The following is a 23,529-nucleotide window of genomic DNA, read 5'->3' as shown; positions in this document are numbered from 1 at the left end:
AATTGTTTTTATTGTTGTGTGAAATATACACGAAATAGTTTTAGTAAATTTTGAAATCTGGGGACCATTTCAGGACCATTAAAGCCAGAACAGTGCATATTAAGTTTTCCACTCAGAGGCAAACGCAGAAGACTCTAGAAAGTTTATATATCGAGGTGTTGTGCTGAGCCGATTAAGTTTTGTCTATCCACTTTAATAATGTTCATCTATGGCCCATCTATCTTTGGCTTATACCGCAAAAATCTCTCACTTATACGAACCTGAAGAATAAAGTTTTTCTCTTGAAATTTTGGAACAATTATACTTTTTATTTTTTATAGACTATATAATTAAAAATATTACGTGCCGTCTCTGGCGTCATTTTTAAAGAAATTAAATCCAGACTCCGCCCAAGTCACCGATATCTAATGATATAAAACCGGGTTTGGGAATTGTCTCTAAAGTCTGATTCTGGATGCCTGATGTGAGACCAAGCCTTAACTGATACTTTGGTATGCTAATAATCAGCGACAAGCTGCCTGCTCGCAATCTATACTGATGTATATATATAGTTACACACATATCGATTTGAATACTAAATATATGCCTGCAAAGCACAGCAACATAGTGTATGGTATTGTTTCATCATTGATCATATTAATTTTCTCGCATGCAAGTCATTGTATCAAAAGCACTTTTGAAGTGACACTTATTTGAAAACATGAAATTCTAAATGCTTTTTTTGTGTTTATTTTGTATTAAGGTATGTTGGTATGCTTTATTAAATTTCTTTTGGTTTATTGCACTTTTGTTTACGTGAACGGTTTTTATGAATTACTGGGTGGAACTTTTAGTTGTTACATGCCTTCATACATATACAATAATACAAATTTGTATGCATGAATTTATGTGTGTAATGGAATAATTTATATATCGTCATCTAAAACTCAAAATAACGTAACATCACTTTTCATAAGTTTACAGGCGAAGGAAAAACGATATAATAGAAAACACTCTTAGAAATAAAATTTGAGTTTTGGTTATAAAATGGTTATATCTGACAGCGAGAGGTTAAAATTTTATGCTACATATTTGAAATATGAATTTGTGAGTCATAAGTATATAAAAAACTCAATTTTGATTTTTTTGATGATACGTTATTTTGCATTTTAGTTGACGATATGTAAACACATACTATACATATATAATTATTTTTTAAATATGTATGTTTATCTGCTATTATTTTCGGCCAATGCCAATCTGTTAAATATTTATTTTTCTTAATTTTATTGCTGTACTCTAATCCTGATACTTAGAACACATTACGTTTGCGGACATTATGTTAAAATTTCCATTATTTATTAAAATTTGTGATTTCATGTTTTTTTTTTGTAAATTTATCGGTTTTGTAACTTTATACAGCACATGCCATTCTTTCTAAAGTTTTTGAAATATTTTCATAATTATTAGTATTGAAATTTGTTTGCCTGTAATGGCATCTTTATTGATGCAGCACGAAACCAGAACCCTACCATTTGGCTTACAGTGAAACGCAAAGTGGAGAAGAGAGTGCAGATAATGGAACTGTCGTTCACATTTTCGAGAGAAGAGAGAGAAAACATAGGTGCCACTCTGAAACAAGGTGAATGGGTAGTTTTAAATGTGTGGGCTTTTAATTTCCTGAACCGTGTTTTTTTCAAAGCTAGAATAGAAAATATTGAAACTTTTATGAAATCAGTTGAAACGTACTAAAATAATTATTTGTTAATATAATTTTTATAATATAATATCTACTTCTTTTTATGGCTTAGAAACTGCTTAGAACAAACTGTTATACAGTTAAGGGATTATATACAGTTAGATTTGCAATAAATCGATTTTTTTATTTTATTTTCTTAATGCACATATAATTAAGAATACACACAGAAAATTTCATAACGTTTCGAAGTTGCACGCAAATTTGAAAAGGCCTTACAGAGTGCTTGGAAGTGCATTCCAAATATTCAAGTCGGTGACCAATCTTACTCGAAAACTGTTAAACCGATTCTTAAATATATATTTTAGTAATTAATTGAAAATGTTTCCTCTCAGCTAAATATTTTTTAAAAAAAAATTTAAGGCCGAAATTTTAGTCAAGAATCGATTTTTTTTTTGAGAAACCGCTATATTGTCAAAAAATTTTATTTTGTTTATTTCCTCTATTAATTACTAGATTTAACATTACTTTTTTCAAAATCTATTTAGTTTTTTATAATACTTTCAGAGGATCCAGTTCAGAGATATAATGGTCACCGCAAAACGTTTGCTTTGAGAGGAGCTCCCGGAGATCAGTGTAGTTCCTTTCCAAAAAAAATTTTCACTAATGCTTAGTCTTAAAATACAGTTAAAAGATATCATAATATGTGTAAAATTGTTAGGATCAATAAATTTAAAAAATTTCTCAGAAAAATTTCTGGAATATTCGCTTTTTTTTGACTTTCTGACTGTATATAACCCCGTAAGCCCCTCAAAAGAGTGCTGACGAATTTGAGTTTTCTCGAAAGGAAAGTTGAAATATAATACTTTTGAATTGTGAGTCTTTGAAGTCTTATCATATCTGTATCATATATCCGGACGTATTTATCATTGCTCATTCTTCTTGTTTATTTCATATGAGTGACAATAATTATGTACTGCTTTCAACTTTACTACTCAAATTCTGAAACTATTCAGTTTCTGATTTTTGGTTCAGAGTGTACTGGTGTACTAGCCCTAGCCCTAGCCCTACTTTATATCTAGGCATTTTGACAGAATTAATAGATAGTAATATTAATAGCATGAAGACAAATAAATACTAAAAAAATAAAACATTTAATATACTAATACAGAGTAAAATAAATAGGGAAGATAAAAGATTAGTATTTACTGTAAATACCCTCGTAAATAAGCTGCCACATAAGGGAAAGTAATTAAAATGGATTTTCGATTATTAATTATAATATAATTCTTAAAGAGAAAAACCCGTTAGGTATAGACGAAAATTTTCAGAGCACTCAAAAATCTGCTATCGGCTGGTAATCTTGTTATTGGTGCATTTAGACGATCGAGAACTACCTTTTACGAATAAGTTCACCACACAGACTACTTGTCAAAATTGATTTAAATTGAGAGCCGCAAGAAAATTAATCATCAATAATACTTTTAAGATGCCGTCGTCAAAGCAACCGCAGGAAATCCCCGAACGTTTTCGAACTTTTTCGCGCGATTATGTTTTACAATTTTCGTCGCGGATTAACTCATCAGCAGTGTTTCGATGAACTTCATTTAATTTTTAGCGATGAAAACTCAACAAGAACCACTGTTTTTCGAACGTATGGTGAATTCAATTAAGATCAAAGTGTTCGTAGAAATCCAAGACGGATTTCGTGATGGCCATCCAAAATCAGTTGTTGTTCTGGAAACTATTTAAGCTGTACAAAAACCGATATTGCAAGAGCGTTATGTGATCTATCGTGATATAGTGACAACAGTAGGCAGCATATATTCAATATTGTAGGAACATTTGAGTGTAAAAAATATTTTTCACAATTTGTCAATCGTTTAAAAAATGTCTCGTGTCGATTAGTGGAGAAGTAGAAGTGTTAAAAATTCCGACAGCGGTGCTTCGAAAAACGTCTATGACATCGTGACAGATGGAGAAACAAGGATTAACGCGTATGAGCTCAAAAGTAAAGAACTTTCGACTGCATGAGTGTTTCAAGATTAGCCGACTCCAAAGAAGGTTTTGGCGCCGCAAAACATTTCCAAGCAAATGGTTGCCTGCTTTTTTTGGCAGTGGACATGTCGCAACCATGCCAATGGAACAACGCAGGGGTCGACTTTAGTATACCGTCCCAGGATTTCGGGAATAAAATAGGTATGGTCGGATAGAGGAGATTCTCCAGATCAAAAGTATATATATGTAGTTATAAGAAGCGTATAGTTCTCGAGATATTCGCGTTTAGAGATGAAAATTACCACTATTTTAATTACGTATTTTCTCGATATGAAATTAATTTTGCACTTATATTTTTCACTTTTATATCCACTAACACATCACTAATTCATTTGTACACATTTATTTTATGTAATATAGTGCAAAAATAGCTTTTATTCCCTAAATACAGGAAACATAATCGTTGATAAACAATAAAAAATATATAAAAATATTTAATGGGCCTGAAGGCTACCTATATCAAAATGAGTTCTACGGGAGGAAAAAAATGTAGACACCCGGTGTTGGATCGACCAGGGTTTATTTTTTTTTAAGCGTGGCCGAAGGCCTCCCATGTAAAAAGGAGTTATACGCGAAGAAGTAGCAACGTCATAGAGCGTATAACAACCTCTCTAACATCAATGCGATCTAACGGATATAAGTACCTCTGCTTTAAAAGCAAAGTACCGTTGCTTTTTTTTGTCATTTTTATAATTATTTCGTGTTTGAAAAATAAGCTGTGTGTACTCAAGAGAGTTTTTCCATATTAAAATTAAATCAATTATTTTGGAGAAAATTTTAAATTAAATATTGAATATAATATTTAAATTATGTTTTTAATATTTCGTTACAATTATATGTAGATCTGCAAGAACGATCCACGAGTCGTGTTCGTAGAACGAACAAGTTGAACGTGTCGGAGGTGAAAGAAAAGTGGAATATTACCAAAATATTCCACACATTCCAATCGAGGGAGAGCGGCATAGCCTTTTGCGAAGACGAGGATCTCATTGCTAAAAAAAAAAGATTTGCATGGTGCATAGACTGCCGATGGTGCTCTCCGCTATGGGAAATAGCACCGTCGGTACGTTTAGGTGCCGTAAAGGATCTTGCCGAACGCGTTCGGCGATATCTCGATCCATGGGCACTTGGTTGGAAAATGTGAGAATACCTTTGCCCCAAGTTTTCTATTTAATGTTTTGCTACGCATCACACTGGTCGCACGAGGTTGTCAGAAAAAATAGCATTGTCAGGGAACCTATATTATTTATCTAGCGCTATCATATGTGACTGGTATACCTACTGTCGCGAAGCGGTAGTTTTATACCAAGTGGAACATATCAAGAAGCGGTGGGTAAAATTGGTGGTCCTGGCAAAAAGCTGCAAATTGATGAAATTTGGGAAGAGGAAATTTAATAAAGGTAAGGTTAAAATAAACAATATTAGGTAAATACTTATATATTTTTCTCATTTTAGGCAGGAGGGTGGAAGGTCACTGTGTGTTGGGGATGATGGAGGATGGGAGCGACGACCTGCGGCTGGAGGTATGCCCAGGAAATGTTAGGTCTGCGGAGGTGCTCATACCCCTGATTAAGAAGCATGTTACGCCAGGAACAATAATAAGCACGGATTGCTGGAAGGCGTACGATGGTTTGGCGAATCATGAGTATGAGCACAAAAGAGTAAATCATAGCGATCCGGACAATCCATTTGTGGCGGTAGATGGAACACATACGCAGAGCATAGAATTCCAGTGGCGCGTAATTAAAAGTTTTTTTGCGAAGGAACAATTACAACAATCCGGAAAACATCACGGATTTAATTTTGGAATATGTTTGGCGGAAAAATGTGGTAAACAAACACGATGACCTATTTGTAAAGTTATTAGAGGCAATACAATTTATAACAAGCCTTAATACACGTTTGTTTTATTAAAAATAAAAGAAAATACGTAATTAAAATAGTGGTAATTTTCAACTTTAAACGCGAATATCTCAAAACTATTAGCTTCCTGCGGCTATAACTATATATATTCTTAATCTGGAGGATCTTCTCTATGCGACCATATCCATTTTAATCCCGAAATTCTGGGACGGTATACTAAATCCTTCCCGCTCAACGTTTTTCGATAGCTGACAAGACGGTTGATGCATTTAAAGGCATGTTTTCGAGAAACCTCAATCGAGACACTTTTCGACAATTGTCCACACTCATGCAAAAGTATATAAATCTTAATGGAGAATATTTTAAAAAACATTAAAGCGATTTTCGATGATTAAAATTTGATTTTATACTCCAATTTGGAAATATAAAAGGAAACCTACGTACAACAAAATATTCATATTCCCGATAATATCATGACAAAACTATGGGATCAACTGTTTTAACTCGATCGTCAAATAGACACTCGATTTGAATGGAAAAATGATAGCAAGATGCCATTCAAGTTGGAAAAAAATGCGTGTATTGCAAATTAAAAGACATTTCTTGATCATGTGACGTGCGGGGTAAGGAAGAATAGTCAAGCAGAAAGTGCTTAGATAATTCTACCCCACTACATACTTGTATTATGCATAGAACTCTGGCAGCAGGTATCGGACAGTTTGTGCATTTCGAATGGTTCAACTGTTCAGATATTCATTGCTTTTGTGATAAGCTTCTTACAAGTGTTGAGAGCAGCCAGAAATTTGTCTCTGAATTTCGTTTAACGCACAGACCCAATGCCACTCTTTGTTATTGGACGAAGTCATGTAAGAGTCACAGTGATCTTGCTGCCTACTTGATTACCACTAATTTTCGTTGTTTTTATATAATATAACAAAATAAGCATGGAATCAACATAATAGTAATATAACGGTGAAACAATAAATCCTTTAGCAACTTAATACTTCTCACACTCTCTGATCTTTGCTAATCTTTAAAAGTCCTAAAACTAAATATTCAACTTAGCAACTCTATAAACTTAAAATACAAAAAAAAAACATACATATATATATTAAATAAATAAACTTTGTTAAACAAAAACTAAACTAAGCTAGCCTCAGTTGATTTTAAGAACAAATAAACTGAAACACCATGAAGCAAAATAATGGAATTCACATTCCGACGCAATTAAAAATAAAGTAAATTATATTATGATTTTCATCCACAGCAATGCGTAGCTTCATATGTTTTCTTAGAGGTGCCTTATATGAACCTATTTTCCAGAGTACTAAACAAAAAAAAAAATTTCTGTATTTTTGACACACCCTAATGTATAGACAAAAACATTTTTTAATATATTTATATAAGTTTTTTATGGGTAGGTCTGGTACTGTGTGTGTAGGTGTGTTGTAACTGGTACTATAAACGGCATAAATGCATATTTTCTATTTACCGCAAGATATAATCTTCATAAATATTCGCTAAAAGCATTTTTTAATGTGTATATGTATATGTACGTATGTATCATCAGCCATTAAACGCTTTGCAGCAGCTAGAATAGCCATTTTCGCACATTTATAAAATATGCTAAAGTTTTTTAACGTGTTTTTTTTTTTTGGGATCGGGAAGCCTATTGCTATAACTATTGCTACCTTCTTTTTCTTTAAATATTTTGTATAAGTATGTTTGTGTATATAAATCTATAGGTTTTGGAATGTTTCTCTTTACTGCTTTTGTAGGTTTAAAGCGCACGCATGCGCGGATACATGTTCGGCGGCGTCCACAGCGCGACGCCTAATCACTATTTTTTATCCTGAATGTGTTTCGTTTTCCACAATTTTTGCCTCCCTGAAATGACTCTTACTGTTTACTTACGCGAAACTTGAATTTTCTTAGCTTTTGTAGGTGTGTGTGTATGTATATATATACTGAGCACATGCGCTCAACCGTTTGGGTCCACGTTGAGACGACGATGCGCGCCGCTGAACGCCACACTAAAAGCGTTGCTATTACTGCTCGACGCCGACGTAGACGCTGACGTTGCACTAGCGTTAAACGGCGGCGCTTTAGTGGACCATGGATTCGCTGACGCCGCCGTAGCAGCAGTGGCTTTGCCCGTGGCAGCCCTCGATCCAAAGGCAGGAACTATGGAATTGTTGCGCGACTTATTATTGTCCGCAGTGGATTTTTTCAGCTTAACCGAAGCGCCGCGTTTCAGCTGATTGGCGGGACTAACTAGAATTGTAGAAGTACTTTTTTGGTTGGGTGCATGCATGGTGGCAATAGTTGTGGTCAGCATTGCAGGCTTCTGAAATATAATTTATAATATTTAAATACAAACAAGTTCATTCAAATAAAAGAAATAAGCACTCACTTGCCCAGCGCCTGCCTTAGTTGTTGCTATTCTTGCCGCATCGCCTGCCATTGGCGCACTCGCTGCTGTTCTGGCCACTGTTGCTGCCTTGAAACCATTTGTTAGCGCCAACGCTACGGCAGCTTCGCTGGTGGGTGTCAATGTTGCCGCGACCTCTTCGTCCGCGAGCAGACAGATCACATCATTCGATTTGGAATGTTTGGAGTAATTCGCATGGAACTGTTTTTTACTACTATTACTACTACTACGACTACCGTTAGGACCACTACTACCGCCACAGCTGCTACTGCTAAAACTGCCGCTGCGCTGTTGGCCGGCTACGCCGACCGCCAGCGTGGTTGGTGGCGTTGACATGAGTGGCAGCGTGTTGGGCGGCACGACATAACCGCTTGCATCATCAGCGCCAGCATCACCGCCATTATTGGCATAATTACTTGAGGAACTATGTTTGGGCAGCGCCGTGGCCACGGTATTGGGCGGCGTCTGCTTGAAGGGTATAAAAAAGGGATGTGCACCATCCGGTGGTGCCTTTTCCGGCGTTGAGCTGCACAACGGCAGCTGTGATACGTTCGCCCGCCCATCCAACTCATAATCGTGCTGTGTGGCATTGGGATTTGGCTCCACTTCGACAGTGAGTTGACGTCGCACAACATTACCGTTACCATTGCCATTCGGTAGTTGCGTGGTTTGGTATTCTTTTGGACGCGCGGCATGTATGTCGACATAACGTCCACTTTTCGGTATCAACGTCTGCATTTCGTGGCAATCCTGTTGGAAGGTGCTGCCGCTTAAGCCGCCAGCACTTTCACTAGGTATACTGGGATTATTCAGATTACCGAAATTCATCTCTGATGGCGAAGTGAGATGTGTGGGTCCTTGTGTGCGTGCCTTATAGCGTCGTCTTTGAAATATGATAAGCAATGCGAAGACAACGACACAAACCACAGAGAGCAGTGAGCCGATAATAATGCCGCTATAGACCTCTGATTCGCTTGAAGGGCATTCTATCTCCAGCGAATGGTGACTTATGCTACGCAAGTCAATGAAAATCGGTGCGCCCACACCGGTTTCGCCGACAACGCGTACAGTTACATTGATTTTCGCCGTCTCGGAGATGTTCGGAAACTGTGCGGAAGAGTTTGTGGTTATTCTGATAATAACCTATGCGTATTGACCTACTCACCTTAAAGGAACATGCAGTACAGTCCAAAACGTTGACCTCGTGTGTCACATTACCCAAGGTCCACAGTATGTTGTAGTGGTGAATTTTGCCGTTTGGCTGCAAAGGCGGATCCCAAAGCAGCTTTAGGCCATTGTGTCGTATAACGCGTTGATTGCTGATCGTTCCCGGTGCTATTGACGTTGAAAGTATTTTAGGTTTATCTCTCGTAAAGTATATGCATTTGTAACTTACGATCGGGCAATGTTTGTCTATCCACTTGTCCATAGAATGTTTGTGTTTTGCAGCTGAAGAAATTCACACGATAACGCTCGGATGGCTTGAGACCGCGTATAACCACTTGTGAATTGGTTATCGGCAGTTGGTCACATTTCGGCTCTTCTTTGCGTATAATGGGGAACTGTATCTGCCAGTGACATGCGTGTACGCACGATTCATTGAAATGTTCATGGAAGTGAAAGGTAAGCATGCGTGACTCCACTATGCTGAGACGAAACGGTGTGTTGGCGAGCTCGTTGGTGTCGTTCTCGATCTGCGAAATTTTAATTTTGATTAAGTGCACAAACACAAATTAGATATAGTCAACTGTTGGTATGATACATATTCCTATACTTTTTGAACTTGTTACGTAACAAAATGTTCGTTCCACAAAACGAAATAAATGTTCTTCTTCTAACGAAGTTGTAAAGGAAAGAACTACTTAGACAATGCCCGACTATAGCTGGAGAAGTGTTATATAAATGAGATCTCAAAATATAGAGGATCATGTTTCCTAGTTTCTGCTATTCTGCGTACTAACTCGAACACTTCACAAACCTTAAGTGATGTTTAGACCATCAGGAGCTGTACACTTTTTTATGACGATGGCAAAGGCGGACAGGAAACAGTTCGCCCATATTGCAGTTGGTATAGTTTTGGTTGCTCCTCAATAGCATAGCATTCTAAAAGAAAGTATTACCAAGGTTGAAGGTACAAAACTTTGGGTGCCCTTAAATAGCCCAGTCTCGAACGTTACTTACTAGCGCCCTCTGTAATAAGATAGCCTTACTTGCGTAGGAGTGACTATGCGCAAGCGAACCTGCTTTCCTTATTTGTCGTGGGTTTAAAAGATGAACCAGAACAATAAAAAAAAACATTAAAGGTGTCCGGATCTCCCGAAAAAAACGTAAGGAACTAACTGTTCCGTGAAGAGGAGGAGCGTTTTTTATCGAGCTCGAAGGCAGTCAGCATCAAGACAGGAGCTGAGCAAGCTAACTCTGTAGATGAAACTAACAACAACACAGTGACAGTCGGAACCAAACCTCGTTGCCAAAGTATGGCTTGAAAGCAGAAAGGTATACGAGACGCAAACAGTGAGGTTGCTAGTAATGCATCTGGTAGAGAATGACATATTTTTACTGTCGATAGCCCAGCTAAAGCTAGGTATGCGGAAAAGCGTCGTGTTGTCTACCTGATAAGCTGCAATCGTGAACCAATGAGAAGCTCAGATAAGAGCTCCAGAAATCTATTGATTGCACGAAAGCGTCTATACCCAATTTTAAACTTAAACTACCAGCAGCGGCAGCTAAAAGACAGAGGTCAGCTGAAGAGGCTAAACCGTTTACCTAAAGTCCAAAGACAAAGGGTGTGACCCGAAAAAAAGTTTTGATACGGTCTGGAACCGCATTATTATTGGCATGCTGGATGATCGTAATCAAGAAGCAAAAATTTCCAGAACCCAATGGAAGTGGGTGCAAACTGCGCTGATAAATTTAGCTGTAGAAGTGCTATTATGTTATATTGTGGAGGTATATATTTGCGGACCAAGGACACAAATTACAAATTATGCATGACAAACAGCGAAGGTAGGGTTAGGACATATATGATAGCGATCGGCTCCATCATCACGAAGCCCCACAGCATACGATATAACCGAATTTCGGTTAATTTCATCTGTCGGGTAGTGATTTGAGGATTTTATTACAAGCTGGTTTCTTAGTAATGAACGCTATCAGGCTGTTAAAAATAGTCATCAGCTTTTAGGATTTTCTTTAATTGCGGTCGGAGCGTAAGCTCAAGCTTTTAAGGCGAAGGATATTTCGATTTGTGATCGCAGAACTTTCGGAATAAAGAATTTACTCAAGAGGTCCGAAGGAGACTCCTTTTTCAATTGTTGGAAGCATTTACTTTTTAATATTACTTCGTCGGATTACAAATAAATATATAAAATCGGCTAGACTTTCATATATACACGTGCATATACTCGTAAGATATTGGAAATAAATTCCATTCTATAAAATTGTCAATAAATGATAAGATTTTGGTTTTTTGAAAGTAAAAAACATTCCTAAAACTTACCGTTTTCCATTGCACATAGCGGAAGTCCTGCTTTAGATGTTCATTTTCACGTGTGATAATTAGTACGCGTAATTTTATGCGATTGAAATTTTCCAACAAAACACCCGTTACATTGGACAACACTACCAAACTGAAAACTTCTTCCTCCAACTCCACATGACTGTTGTTATCAATATAACCGGCCTGAGCGCTCCTCAAGACCGCACGCGTCTGTGCTTCATTGAGCGCTTCAATATCACAGAGCTTCTGAGCGACATCCTCCTGTGTGAGATCCACGTGCTGCACAGTACCACGTAGATGCTGACTAAGCAATTGCTGCGGATGCGGTTGTGTGTGATTGCCGGAGAATTGGAGTATAAAATACTTCTTGCCCTTCAATTCCGGCTGTGACCAAGTGACAAAGGTATCATTGCCCATGTGCACCAAGTGTAAGAGTACTGCGTAGGGAATAAGAATGCGAATACGAATGACATAAATTAGTTAAAATTTGTTTACTATCCTCCCTCCCAAATAAACAATTAATAACTCACAGCCTTGCGTGCAGCATGTCACCGGTGGGCTTCTTAATGAGCTGAGTATTGTCTGTTGTTGCGTCTTGTTGGCCAAGCGTATCTCCGAGGTCGGCACTAGTACGCGTGTGATCAGCTCAAAGGGACGGTAAACGGGTAGGTGGCTTGAGATGACCAAATGTGAGGTATGATTTAGTTTCATTGGCGCGAATGGTGAGATCCAACGATGCGGATTATTTTGCACAATGTGGACAATGAAGAGCGACTGTACAAAATATTAATGCAAACATTAATAAAAATAATAATAATTATAATAAAAAGTTTACCTCAAAAAAGTTGCTTTCAAAAGTCACATTGATCGTATTAAAGCTGAGCGCATAGCAGCGTATATTCTGCAGTGGATTCTTCAGCAGCAAACCATCGTCTTTGTTGCGGAAACGCAACTCGCCCGCACTGTACACCTCTCCGGCGATATTCCGTGCGAAGCATTGATATATGCCCGCCTCAATCGGATCGAAGGAGTGTAAATGCAATTCGTTGCCAACAATGTAGCGTGTGTAGGAACTTTTGAGAGGAACCCCATTGTGATACCAGCTTATTACCGGCCGGGGATTGCCGGTGGCGTTGCAACGAAATTGCAAAGAAGCGGTTATCAGGATTTCGTAGGAGATAAGTGGCTCAACGATCACCGGCGGTGCGGTCACGATTACATGAAAAGTCTGTGGAAGAAAGTAAGAAAGAAATTAGGTGAAGAGAAAACGATATATCGATCATAAATTTAAGCTTAACTATTGTATATTTTATGTATTTTAAAAATTGTACTTCGTACTTAGAGATATGTATATAAGTCTCTAGAAGTGTCGTATACAAATGTTATTGTTACCGTTTTCTGTAAAACGCTATTTATACTGATGGAATTTTAATTTGAAAAAATTAAAAAAAAAAATCAGTAGTTCCATTAATCCCATAATATTAGTTCATCAATAATGATTTCTTTTTCATTCTTACCTGATTACTTCGCCCACTTATGCAGCTGTAGTAACCTTGATTTAACTGGCTTGCATTCTCTATAACAATTTCATTACTGTGATTACTGATCTTTAGCGGCGCATTATTCAATGTGCTCCGATACCACCACTCAATCAGTGGCCCGTCGATCTGATTATAACAATGTAACAGACAACTGCCACCTGCTGGAACGTACTGCGTCGCATTCTGCAGACTGGGTAAGAGCTCATTTTGGCTAGTGGGTGTAGGATCATCGAACACATTGAAGGCCCATCGGAACAGCGTCTTGGAGGCAAACTGATTTTGTGCTAAGCATCTGAAAGATACGAAAAATAAAGAAATCAACATTTATAAATTGAATTAAAAAGATAGCGAATGTATCTGTAAGATATTAGAAAATGTAGGTCACATAAAAATTAAAATGTTTTAATATACGAGTATAAAGGTAGTTCTTTGAACATGGGTAGTTGTGGAGGGTATGTGCCATTAAGGTGCTTAAAGCTGAAACCTCGTCAACCTTACTCTATTTTATTAAGACCGAGATCTGAAAAAAGCTATTGACCTTGAAGGTTCAAGTAAAGAGCTCAGTAGTAGCATCAACGCACTCCAGAGATATGGAGTATTTTGAAGCTGCTTTTTGCTTGCGAAAGGTCGGAGGCAAAGTTGATCCGAATTTTTTGCCCATAAACGATAATTTTTCGGTCATAGCCTGAATTTCGCGATTAGATAAACCGCTGTTCGAAAAATTAAACATCGTAAAAGGAAATCATGTTGCTAAGCCACTTGAATGGTATTTATACAAAAAATAGCCTCAACAATTATCTCAAGGATTTCAAAGTCACTGAATATATTTAGTACATAATGACAGTGTTCTTCTTCCAGAATTATTATCTCTATCATTATATTATATATATACCCGATATGAATACATATTTTCTAAAACCAACAGACAACAGAGCCTTCCTTTTAAATAACCTTCTTCCGATTTCCTTTAGCCTTTCTCTTCACAATAACAATGATCAAATAACCACCAGTGTCTTGTAGGGACATGACTTACAAATATTAAGTTTATATTTGGCTTAGATACTATATGCCAGTAATAGCTGACTTTTACGTTAAGCATTTATTCTTTATTGTCCCTAATGCATGGATATAATCCAAAAAATGGATATGTGACGAAGATTAACCTAACGCATTATCTTACGCTTGTGCACGTAAGCACATTCATTTCGTAATTGATGAATGAGTGGATATTACTATGAACGAATTAATACCCTGTAGGGAAAACATACAGTGAAGGAATCGAATAATCTAATTTCACAATTTTTTGAAAAAGACAAAGGTTTTTAAATTTTAATTCAATGGCCTACAAGACAGTATATTTATATTGTTGAAGAACGTGAAGAGTTTCTAACGGGTCACCCAAGTAGAGGTACTTTTTTCAATAGACTTTTTTTTGTGACAGATCACGCGTGAGTCGTGTCAAGCTGTCAAGTTATTTTGTTTCAGTATTTTTTGGCTTTTCATCATGCGAATACTTACGCCGGAACAAAGCTTACTATACATTCAACTTAATTACGAAAATTCACGTTCTGTAAAGAATATTTTTCGTGCACTTCGCTCAACGTTTGGTCAACATAATCAGCCTACTGAGCGTATTATTCGAAACAGCAACTCCCAACTTGACACCCAGCATTCATTATTGAATAATATTTCGACCGAATAGACCACTTCCAGCATGCGGGGAAAAAAATATAGCAGCATAGCTGGAGAGTCGATTATTTGATGCCTGAAATTAAAGATCGTGATCTCGGCATCAGTTGGATTCAACAAGAACACCCACACATCGCATCAATCCATGGATTTATTGAGAGAACACTTCGGTGAGCAGATAATTTCACGTTTCGGGCCGGTCGATTGGCCACCAATATCGTGTATTATCACACCGTTAGACTTTTTCCTGTGGGGATATGTAAAGTCTAAAGTCTATGCGGACAATACCGCTTCGATTCAGGCCTTGGAGCAAAACATCACATGTGTCATTCGCCAGTTATCAGTCGAAATGCTCGAACGAGTCATCGAAAATTGGACTCAACGGATGGAACATCTGAGACGTAGCCGCGACCATTATTTGAAAGAGATAAACTTCAAAAAATAGATGCCAAAGATTGTTCTTTCGAATGATAATAAACATTCTCCATTAAATTTGAAGTTTAGGTGTATGCAGAAAAGTTCAAGAAAGTCCATTGATATAAGCAGGTAAACCGTAATTGTAGTATTAGTAGATCGTCTGCTTTTGAACGCAATCTCGTATGGAATAGACTATAGACTAGTCCCTTTTGTTAAAAGAAAAGTATGTATACCAGGCAACATTGAAATTGTAGAGTTGGTGAGCTTGTAAAGGAAGCAACTTCTGGCTCACCATTGACCGAACATGAACATTTTGAAACTCCGGCGTCTTCTTTTTGTTTATTACTGGATGGCTGGATCTGACGAAAGCTTGGCGAGTGCTGGACAACGTCTACAACTTGCCCACTTGCAAAGTTCTTATCATCCACCTTACATCGAAAACGGTTTATGAAATTAATAAAAACATGACTATTTCGAGTCGTACACTTTTTTATTCGACCATTACATCGAGAAAGTTAAAGAAACACTGACTGTAAATAGCCGGACAGGCATCAGAAAGATAGCAGAGCATCTCAACATGGCTTATGGATCGACTCAACACATTTGTTGTTTTGGGTATAAAGCGTGTCAATGTTAGACTCGTACCAAAAGAACTGATTTTTTTGCAAAACCAACAACGAGTAATTACGACCTCTTTTCACAAAAGATACCTAAGAACGTTGCTGAGACCCTACATTAATTCAATGCATTATTACCGGTGACAAGTTGTGAGTTTGCATAAGACGTTTAATCTAACAAATGGACCTTCGATACTGTACCGTCACCGAAAAAAAACCAAAATTGGTTTTAAGGCACTGAAGATCTTCTTAGACTTGGCTTATAACAAATCAATGGAAAACTGGATTAAATTTTGGCACGCTTTTGTTTTAAAGGAGATAAGAAACTTTTTTTTGTCAGTCCGATCCATACTCTAAATAAGGTATGGCTTCGTTGCCGTTTGTAAATATTGTTTGCAAAATGCAAAGTGAAATCATCGCAAGCCGTGCTAAGTATATGTGTGTTATTTTTTATCTTTGCGGGAACAAGACATGTTGGCATTTTCTGGCTTCTTCTTCTTTACTGGCGTATACATCGCCTATGCGGTTATAGCTGAGTTGACAACAGTGCGTTAGTATTTTCCGCTTTTCGCAATTGGCGCCAATTCGAGATTCCAAACGAAGCCAGGTTATCCTCCACAAGATCTCTACAACGGTGTGGCGATCTTCCTCATACTCTGCTTCCACCGGCGGCTACTGTGTCGAATACTTTCAGAGCTGGAGTGTTTACATCTACGAGTGTACGGATGACATGACCTGGCCAGCCTGTCGCTGTCTCTTAATTCATTCATTGTTCCATCAAATGGGATATTCGCAAAGAACCATTTATCTTCCGGAGAACATTTCTCTCGAAAACTCGTAACATCGATTCATTAGATGTTGTCATCGTTCATCGTTTTCTGACTTCACTTGAGAATTTTGCAGCTAAAGTTCTTATCTCGGTGCTCACCTACTGAGCCTAACCTAACGTAAACTGGCTCGGTCCTAGTCCACTTTTCCTACAGGTTGCAGGTAAATGACATATCGCTCATTTGCTGCAAGACCGGCATAAGTCAAAAAAATCGATTTTCCAGAAAACGCGTTTAAAGTTTTCAACTGACTACAACCTTACACGGTGACTCCAACCTTACACCTCTTCTCAAGCGAAGCATATAAGAGGTATTCATATGAATTTTTCACTCAACATGAAGTATGATATAACGAACAATTCTGCAGCATTAACTCAAAAATCACGTTTTTTGATTTATGCCGGTCTTGCAGCAAATGAGCGATACATATGTTCACATATGAACATTTTCGATTGCCCTTCGAAATTGTTTGACAGTAGTTAAGTCGCGCGCCCCAAAAAACGGTGGCTACAATAACAGCTTTAAGTCCTAATTATGCTCTACTTATTCACCGCACCCAACAAAAACAGACTATACCCATAGAACTTGCAGCAAAAACATCACCCTAGCGCACCCTAGCCTTGCCCGCTACATAACAAACTTTGCCGTCCGGCGTCGTAGTCGCCCCACAACTGCTGTGCTTTGAATTCTTCGGCCAGCAGCTGTCACTCGGGCGGCTAATGTGTGGTTGAATGTTAATTGCGACAATTACGCTCATCGGAGTGCGAAATTTGCAGCTTGTAAATATTTCGCTACTGTCTACTTTGCCGCACGCTTTTAAATTTCGCTCGCATTGTTGCTATGCCTTTTTCGCCTTGGCGGCTTCTATGCGAGTTACCGTCCCATAACATAAATAAATAAGTATTACAGGTATGTGCGTATGCCGCTGTTGTATCACAGTAGTGTCTCTAATTGTTTTAGGCAATTTCTAGCATTTGCTTTGCGCTTGCCAATAAGTTTTTGCGTAAGACTAGTTGCATGCCATAAGCCGCATAGCACAGGGGAAGCATAGCAAACATAACTTGTTGCTGCCTTCGTTTGTTCGCACTTGTTGGTATTTTCAGTGGTTATCTTCGTAGCACCAACTACTTGGACGCGCGACCAACTCCTTCCCTGCGCTGCAGTGACGTCAGCGGCTTTTGTGGCAGCAGCTGCTGCAACAACAACAGCAGCACCCGTCAACATTATCAGCAAAAGTGTTAATAAGAACATGTTTTCTCGAATACCGTTTGGCGCTTAGCGAAACCTTCGTTTCCTTGTATTTATTATTGTTGTGTTGCACCAACGCATTACCCAATTGGCAATTAGAGTGGCCAGAGTAGCGTAAAACTACAATGCAGCGGGCAAAAGGAGTTGTGCGGCTTGTAATAAGCTGCGACAGCAGCTGCTCATGTTTGTTTATGTTGATTTTGATGTTTAATGAAAGGTGTTGATACTTGTTGCATTACAACAACATTAAAAACAACAATGCGGGCAGTTAAGCTGATGCATGTTTCGTTACAATGTAACGCACGAAACAAGTTCACAATAATGATATATAATCATGCGATAACAACAGGTTGAATTATGGGCAGCTTATGCAATTAACCATATTCTGCAAGTCAACTATAATGTTATTATAATTTAGGAATGCCCTATACATAAATTTGTTTCATTTTTTATGCACTGTGCAGCATGATCCAGAAGGGTCGAGTAGTTCAATTTTGCTTTAATGGCGATCCTTTGTGGCACCAGATGAAAACCAGATGGATTTTAAATTTCGAAGATAGGGCGTAAAAGATTGAGTGTAGCGTTTGCTGTATAACACGTAGAGCCGTCCTGCTGGAACCAAATGTTGTCCAAGTCTTCCTCTTCAATTTGTTTGAAGAAAAATTCGGTTGACATTGCGCGATATCGCTCACCATTGATGGTTACGGCGGTTCCTTCTTCATTTTCGAAGAAAAATGGGCTGATGATTCCACCAGACCAAAATCCGCACCATACAGTGATTCGTGCTGGGTGCATTGGCTTCTCGACGATTACGTGCGGGTTTTCTGTGCCCCAAATGCGACAATTCTGCTTGTTAACGTAACCATCGAGGTGGAAATGAGCCTCGTCCGAAAAGATGATTTTTCGGTAAAATTGACCATCCTCGGTCAAATGATCTTCTGCCCAATCTGCGAACTGTAGAATAGTGAATAGCGACCCATTTCGTAAATTTTAGACTTTTTACTGAATATCTGTCACTTTCCGAATGGTATTTGACGTTTCCAATGTCGAAATATAGATAATTCAGATTTAAAGCGTTAGACGGTCCACCCTATACAATTTTTAGTATGGGAATTCTCGCGTTTTGAAAAAATATTTATCCATTCGTCTACATAAATGTTGTTCCTTTCAAAATAGTCTCGGTTCGATATTAGGCACTCATACCTAGCCTTCTTAGAATCAACGAAACACTTCTCAAGTTCGATTTTTGGGAAAGCGTTTAGCTCTTTCAGCAACTTCTATCTATTCTTGCCGGCGTTCTACCGTACTGTAGGGTACTTTTTATATTTGGAAATAGGAAAAAGGTACATGGAGCAAAAATGCTTAGCAAATGTGGAGGCTGGGGCATACTTATCGTTATAGCATTATTTTTGGCAAAGAACAAGCAATGAATAATGAGCAGATGCATTAAAGAAAACCGCAAAGCTCATAAAAATACGTTTGACTCTACCTGTAGGCTGCTCCAGACAAAGTTAGTAATGAACGCAGCTGAAAGCTTTATCGCACTTCATGTATGTACGTATACATACACCTTGTCAATAAAGTATAGGGTATTCTTCATTTCCTCCTCTCATCTCCCACTTATATGGAAGACAGGTAATATTTTTTCCTGGGTTGATACAACTGTCCTTAATTATGATGCCAAAAATTAGCGCGATATGTCAACCATTGTATTTACCAGCAGCTGTATATGTCAGTCGACCGGAAAATATCTGATGAATATAGAAAATACTTAAAGCCTACTTCTCGAAATTTTGTAATCGTGTTCATTAAATCGATAAGCTGAACAACACTCAATCTATACAAATCTTTCATATACTTAAATTTTCAAAGATATAGCCAACTCATTACTGTGACAGTCATCTTAGACTATGTTATTGTTTTCGTTTTCAAATACTTTCATTGTCTGCGATGCTCTTATGGTTAGGTTTGGTAAACCAAATGATCGTTGTGACAGGACTATAGAAAGAGTTTTTAATGAACAGGATCCTCGTTAAACGACAAGGCGCCTTGAAACTGACATAAATTTATTACTGCCGCTAATATGAATGTCGACCAATTAGCCTGGTTCCCCGAAGATGAGATGTTTTAACCTTAGTCCAGCGAAAGCTGGGCAGTGGAGGACAAATTCTTCAGGTTTTTTTTTTATCAAAAATAATAATCGCTGGGAATGATGGAAGTCAGCGACGGGGACAGTCAAATCATCGTACGGTTCAGAAGACGCAACCGCATTCCAGATCGACGTCAATTGTGGTATATCGACATCATCGGGGCTTATTCTTTTCGAAATAAAGTAAGATATACTGCTACATTTTTTTCCCCGGAATTTGAAAAAATCGACGTGGATGATATATACCTCCGCCGCCCCATGCTTCACGTCTTTACATAGACAAATTGCGTGCAAAGTTTGGAAGCCGTTAATTTGAGAAATGGTCCTGCCAAATGGCCCTCAATATCATACTATTTTAAATATTCTCTGTGGCGGTATGTTAGATTAAAGGTCCCTAGTACATAAGAATATACATATAACTGAGGAAGAAAGACTTTATCGAAAGAAAACTGTTCAAGACGGAATATTTCGGAAATACATATTTTTTACCAAAGATAAGTAAAGTCTAACGTAGCAGAAGCCACATTCTTTCCACCGGATATTGCCGGCATGTTAGCAAAAGAATTAGAAAAGTCATGTCTGTCCAGCCAGAAGCCGCTTAAAAGAAATAAAAGCCAATTAGTATTTCTACAGTATTCCCAAGTGTTTGACAATTATAAGCCGAATAGAATTTGCGTATGATCTGCCCAATCTATAAAAAGGGAGTTTTCTCAGTCTGCGCCACTGCCGTGAGATAAGCCTCCTCAACATTGCATATAGTATAACGTCTTATAGAGCGTACTGTATGAAAACTGAAAGCCCACCGTCAGGGAACTCATTACACTTTATCTATTATCGACAAGATTTTACCCTGCGCCAAGTCTTGGCAAAGAAAATCTTGCTTTTGGCAGCATGAAAAGAAGCTCGCTTTATGCCGCAATGTCTGAATTTGGTAACCCCCCAAAACCAATACGGCTGTGTAAACTGGCGTTAAGCAATACCAAAAGCTCCATTAGGATCGGGATGGACCTCTCCGAACCGTTCGATACCAAATGAGGTTTCAGAGAAGGCGACTCCGTATCGTGCGATTTTTTCAATCTACTCCTGGAGAAAATAATTCGAACTGCAGAGCAGAACAGAGAATGTGTAATATTCTATAAGTGGGTCTCAACAACAAAGCGTATGGGTCTAGCTGTGAACGAGAACAAGATGTAATACCGCCTGTCATTAAACTAGTATCAACACCAACAATAATATCAGCCGTGAAATCCAACGCAAAATAACTCTTGCCAACATGTGCTACTTTGACTGAGTAAGCAATTGAGAAGTAATGTCGTCTCTCGACGTACAAAGACCAAACTCTACAAGTCACTCATCATCCCCGTCCGACTATATGATGCAGAGACATGGACGATGTCAACATCTGTTGGGTTGACGTTACGAATTTTCGAGTTACACATTGGCGACGGCGATTACCGTAGTCGATGGAACGATGAGCCGTACGAGATATACGACATCATTGACTAGTTCAGCGAATTTAAAGGCAACGGCTACCCTGGCTAGGTCATGTCATCTGAATGGATGAAAATACTTCATCTCTGTGAGTATTCGACACAGTACCCGCCGGGGAAACAGAAGAAAAGGAAGACCTCCATTACGTTGAAAATACCAGGTGAAGAAGGACTTGGCTACGCTTTATGTCTCCGATTGATGTCAAACAGCGAAAAGTAAGAATGACTGGCGCGCTGTTGCAAGGTCGGCTGTATCCGTGTTAGCGGTGTCTACGCCAATAAAGAAGAAGAAGCTACTAAAAATATTCTTATATTTTATTGATCTCGTACTGTTAAATCATTAGATAATTTTGTTACGTTTTAAGACTGTATTTCATTGAAATATACATTCTGATTAACAAATAATTGAATTTATGAAATTTTGATGATTTTGTCTTCGATTACTTTCACTTTTTTCTGTTCTCGAAAATAATATTATTTTTTTTTGATAAACTAAAACATATTTACAAACTTTACCTGCAATTCAAGTCAATTTAATATAAATTAAAATCAATACTCACTTGTAACGCCCCGCTGCGTCCAGAGTCAATTTCCGTAACACCAGTGTGCCATTGGCAAGTATTAAATACCTGTAAAATTACAAAAGGAAATTATTTCATTTATTAATTCCACTTGTTTAAGCATGAATCTGTATCGCTGCAAATATGTCTTGTCTGTCTGCATGCATACATGTATTTGTGTGTAAAAATGAAAGGTAATGAATAAATGAAATCTGAAACTGCCACAATTACAAAGCGGAAATCACTAAGACGACGCACTCAAGCGCACAAAGAAAGTCATCACATTAATTAGAATGGCAGACTAATAGACGTACACCACAGCAATGATACCTGAAACTGGTGAACTTGATTGCTATTGCAATCTTAATTCTAATTCAGGCGATTCTATATTGAAGACGATTTCTTAAACATTAACAGTTTTTATTAAGTAAATAATTAAATATAATAGTATAATTAATTTAGAATTTAAATGTGTCACAAGTTTAGAATTAAGAATTTAATAATAGAATACTGTTATAATGCTCAACTTGGTTTGCCGTTTCATAATGAACAGACTTACTCCGGAATAACGTTTGCAAATAGTGTAAATTTTTATCAAAGGCAGCAGAGTCCTCATTCGAAAAATCATTGATTGTAATTGAGGATTTGGGAAAAGATCTTAGTTTGCGGGCTTACAAAGTCAGAGGCTGTGAAAGTTGCTATCAGATTTAGGGAATCTAGGTTCCTAAACGTACCCCTGACTGAACACTTAAAATTCGTCAAATACTTTGACTTCATACGGGATCACTTAGATCATGGATTGGCCAAACCGAACTCTGGTGGCTCATTCTCTGTCCATCTACCCATATACCGGCGAGGAAGTTGTGGGTTTGAAGAAGCCGTTGGAGGATAGGGGCAATGTGTCAAAGTTTGGGGGGAACGCTAGTGAAGAGGTTTACTGTCAAAAGCTCTCTTCCAACTCCAGCTTAAGACTTCCTGAATATTTCAGTGTTTTCCGAGGTTCCAGCCATTAAGGTAGCAGTATACTTATAGATTCGGAGTGCAAGCTCCTTCAGAAAAGTGAACACAGACTCATATAGCAGGGCAGCGATACTAGCCTTGAACTCATTAACAACGTTCATGCTTGGTCAAGGAGTGCCTAACCTCGCTATCAATAGCACCGAGACTTGTATGGGTGCCAGGCCACAGCGGAATCGCAGGCAATCATAAAGCTGATGAGATAGCAAGGAAAAATACCCTAAAACCAAAATCCTTGTACCTTTTTGTACGTTCGGTGAATAGTCCCAAAACGAGATCCTGATTTTCACAAGAAAATTTTGTTCGCCGTGAAGGTCACTCGAGACGATTGACCATTAGAAGGGAATATTTGGGGCGTTATTGCTGACATACGGCTCTAATTAATGCAAGAAGTGGTCGAAAATTAAGCCTGTCGGTTGGAATTTAGCTGAGCCAGCTGCATGGCTAT

General features: G+C 38.1%; 1 protein-coding gene across 5 annotated transcripts in view; it reads right to left on the bottom strand.

Annotated features, from left to right (window-relative positions):
- Nucleotides 1–7,140: 7,140 nt before the first annotated feature.
- Nucleotides 7,141–23,529, bottom strand: part of LOC105231950 (protogenin) — a 164,476-nt gene continuing 148,087 nt past the window's right edge. For all 5 annotated transcript variants that reach the window (XM_011213476.4, XM_049447222.1, XM_019992335.3 and 2 more), the window contains 9 exons: nucleotides 22,065–22,133; nucleotides 13,044–13,359; nucleotides 12,362–12,754; nucleotides 12,057–12,300; nucleotides 11,527–11,963; nucleotides 9,424–9,721; nucleotides 9,193–9,362; nucleotides 8,010–9,134; nucleotides 7,141–7,943 (listed from right to left, as the gene is read on the bottom strand). In XM_011213476.4, the coding sequence (XP_011211778.2) occupies nucleotides 7,578–7,943; nucleotides 8,010–9,134; nucleotides 9,193–9,362; nucleotides 9,424–9,721; nucleotides 11,527–11,963; nucleotides 12,057–12,300; nucleotides 12,362–12,754; nucleotides 13,044–13,359; nucleotides 22,065–22,133 (3,418 nt within the window). In that variant the 3' untranslated portion in view covers nucleotides 7,141–7,577. The remainder of the gene's footprint in view (nucleotides 7,944–8,009; nucleotides 9,135–9,192; nucleotides 9,363–9,423; nucleotides 9,722–11,526; nucleotides 11,964–12,056; nucleotides 12,301–12,361; nucleotides 12,755–13,043; nucleotides 13,360–22,064; nucleotides 22,134–23,529) is intronic.

Source organism: Bactrocera dorsalis, chromosome 2, assembly GCF_023373825.1.
Source record: "Bactrocera dorsalis isolate Fly_Bdor chromosome 2, ASM2337382v1, whole genome shotgun sequence".
In the NCBI taxonomy this organism is placed as follows: domain Eukaryota; kingdom Metazoa; phylum Arthropoda; class Insecta; order Diptera; family Tephritidae; genus Bactrocera; species Bactrocera dorsalis.
Note: the sequence above shows the minus strand (reverse complement) of the source record. Positions and strands in the feature narration are given on the sequence as shown.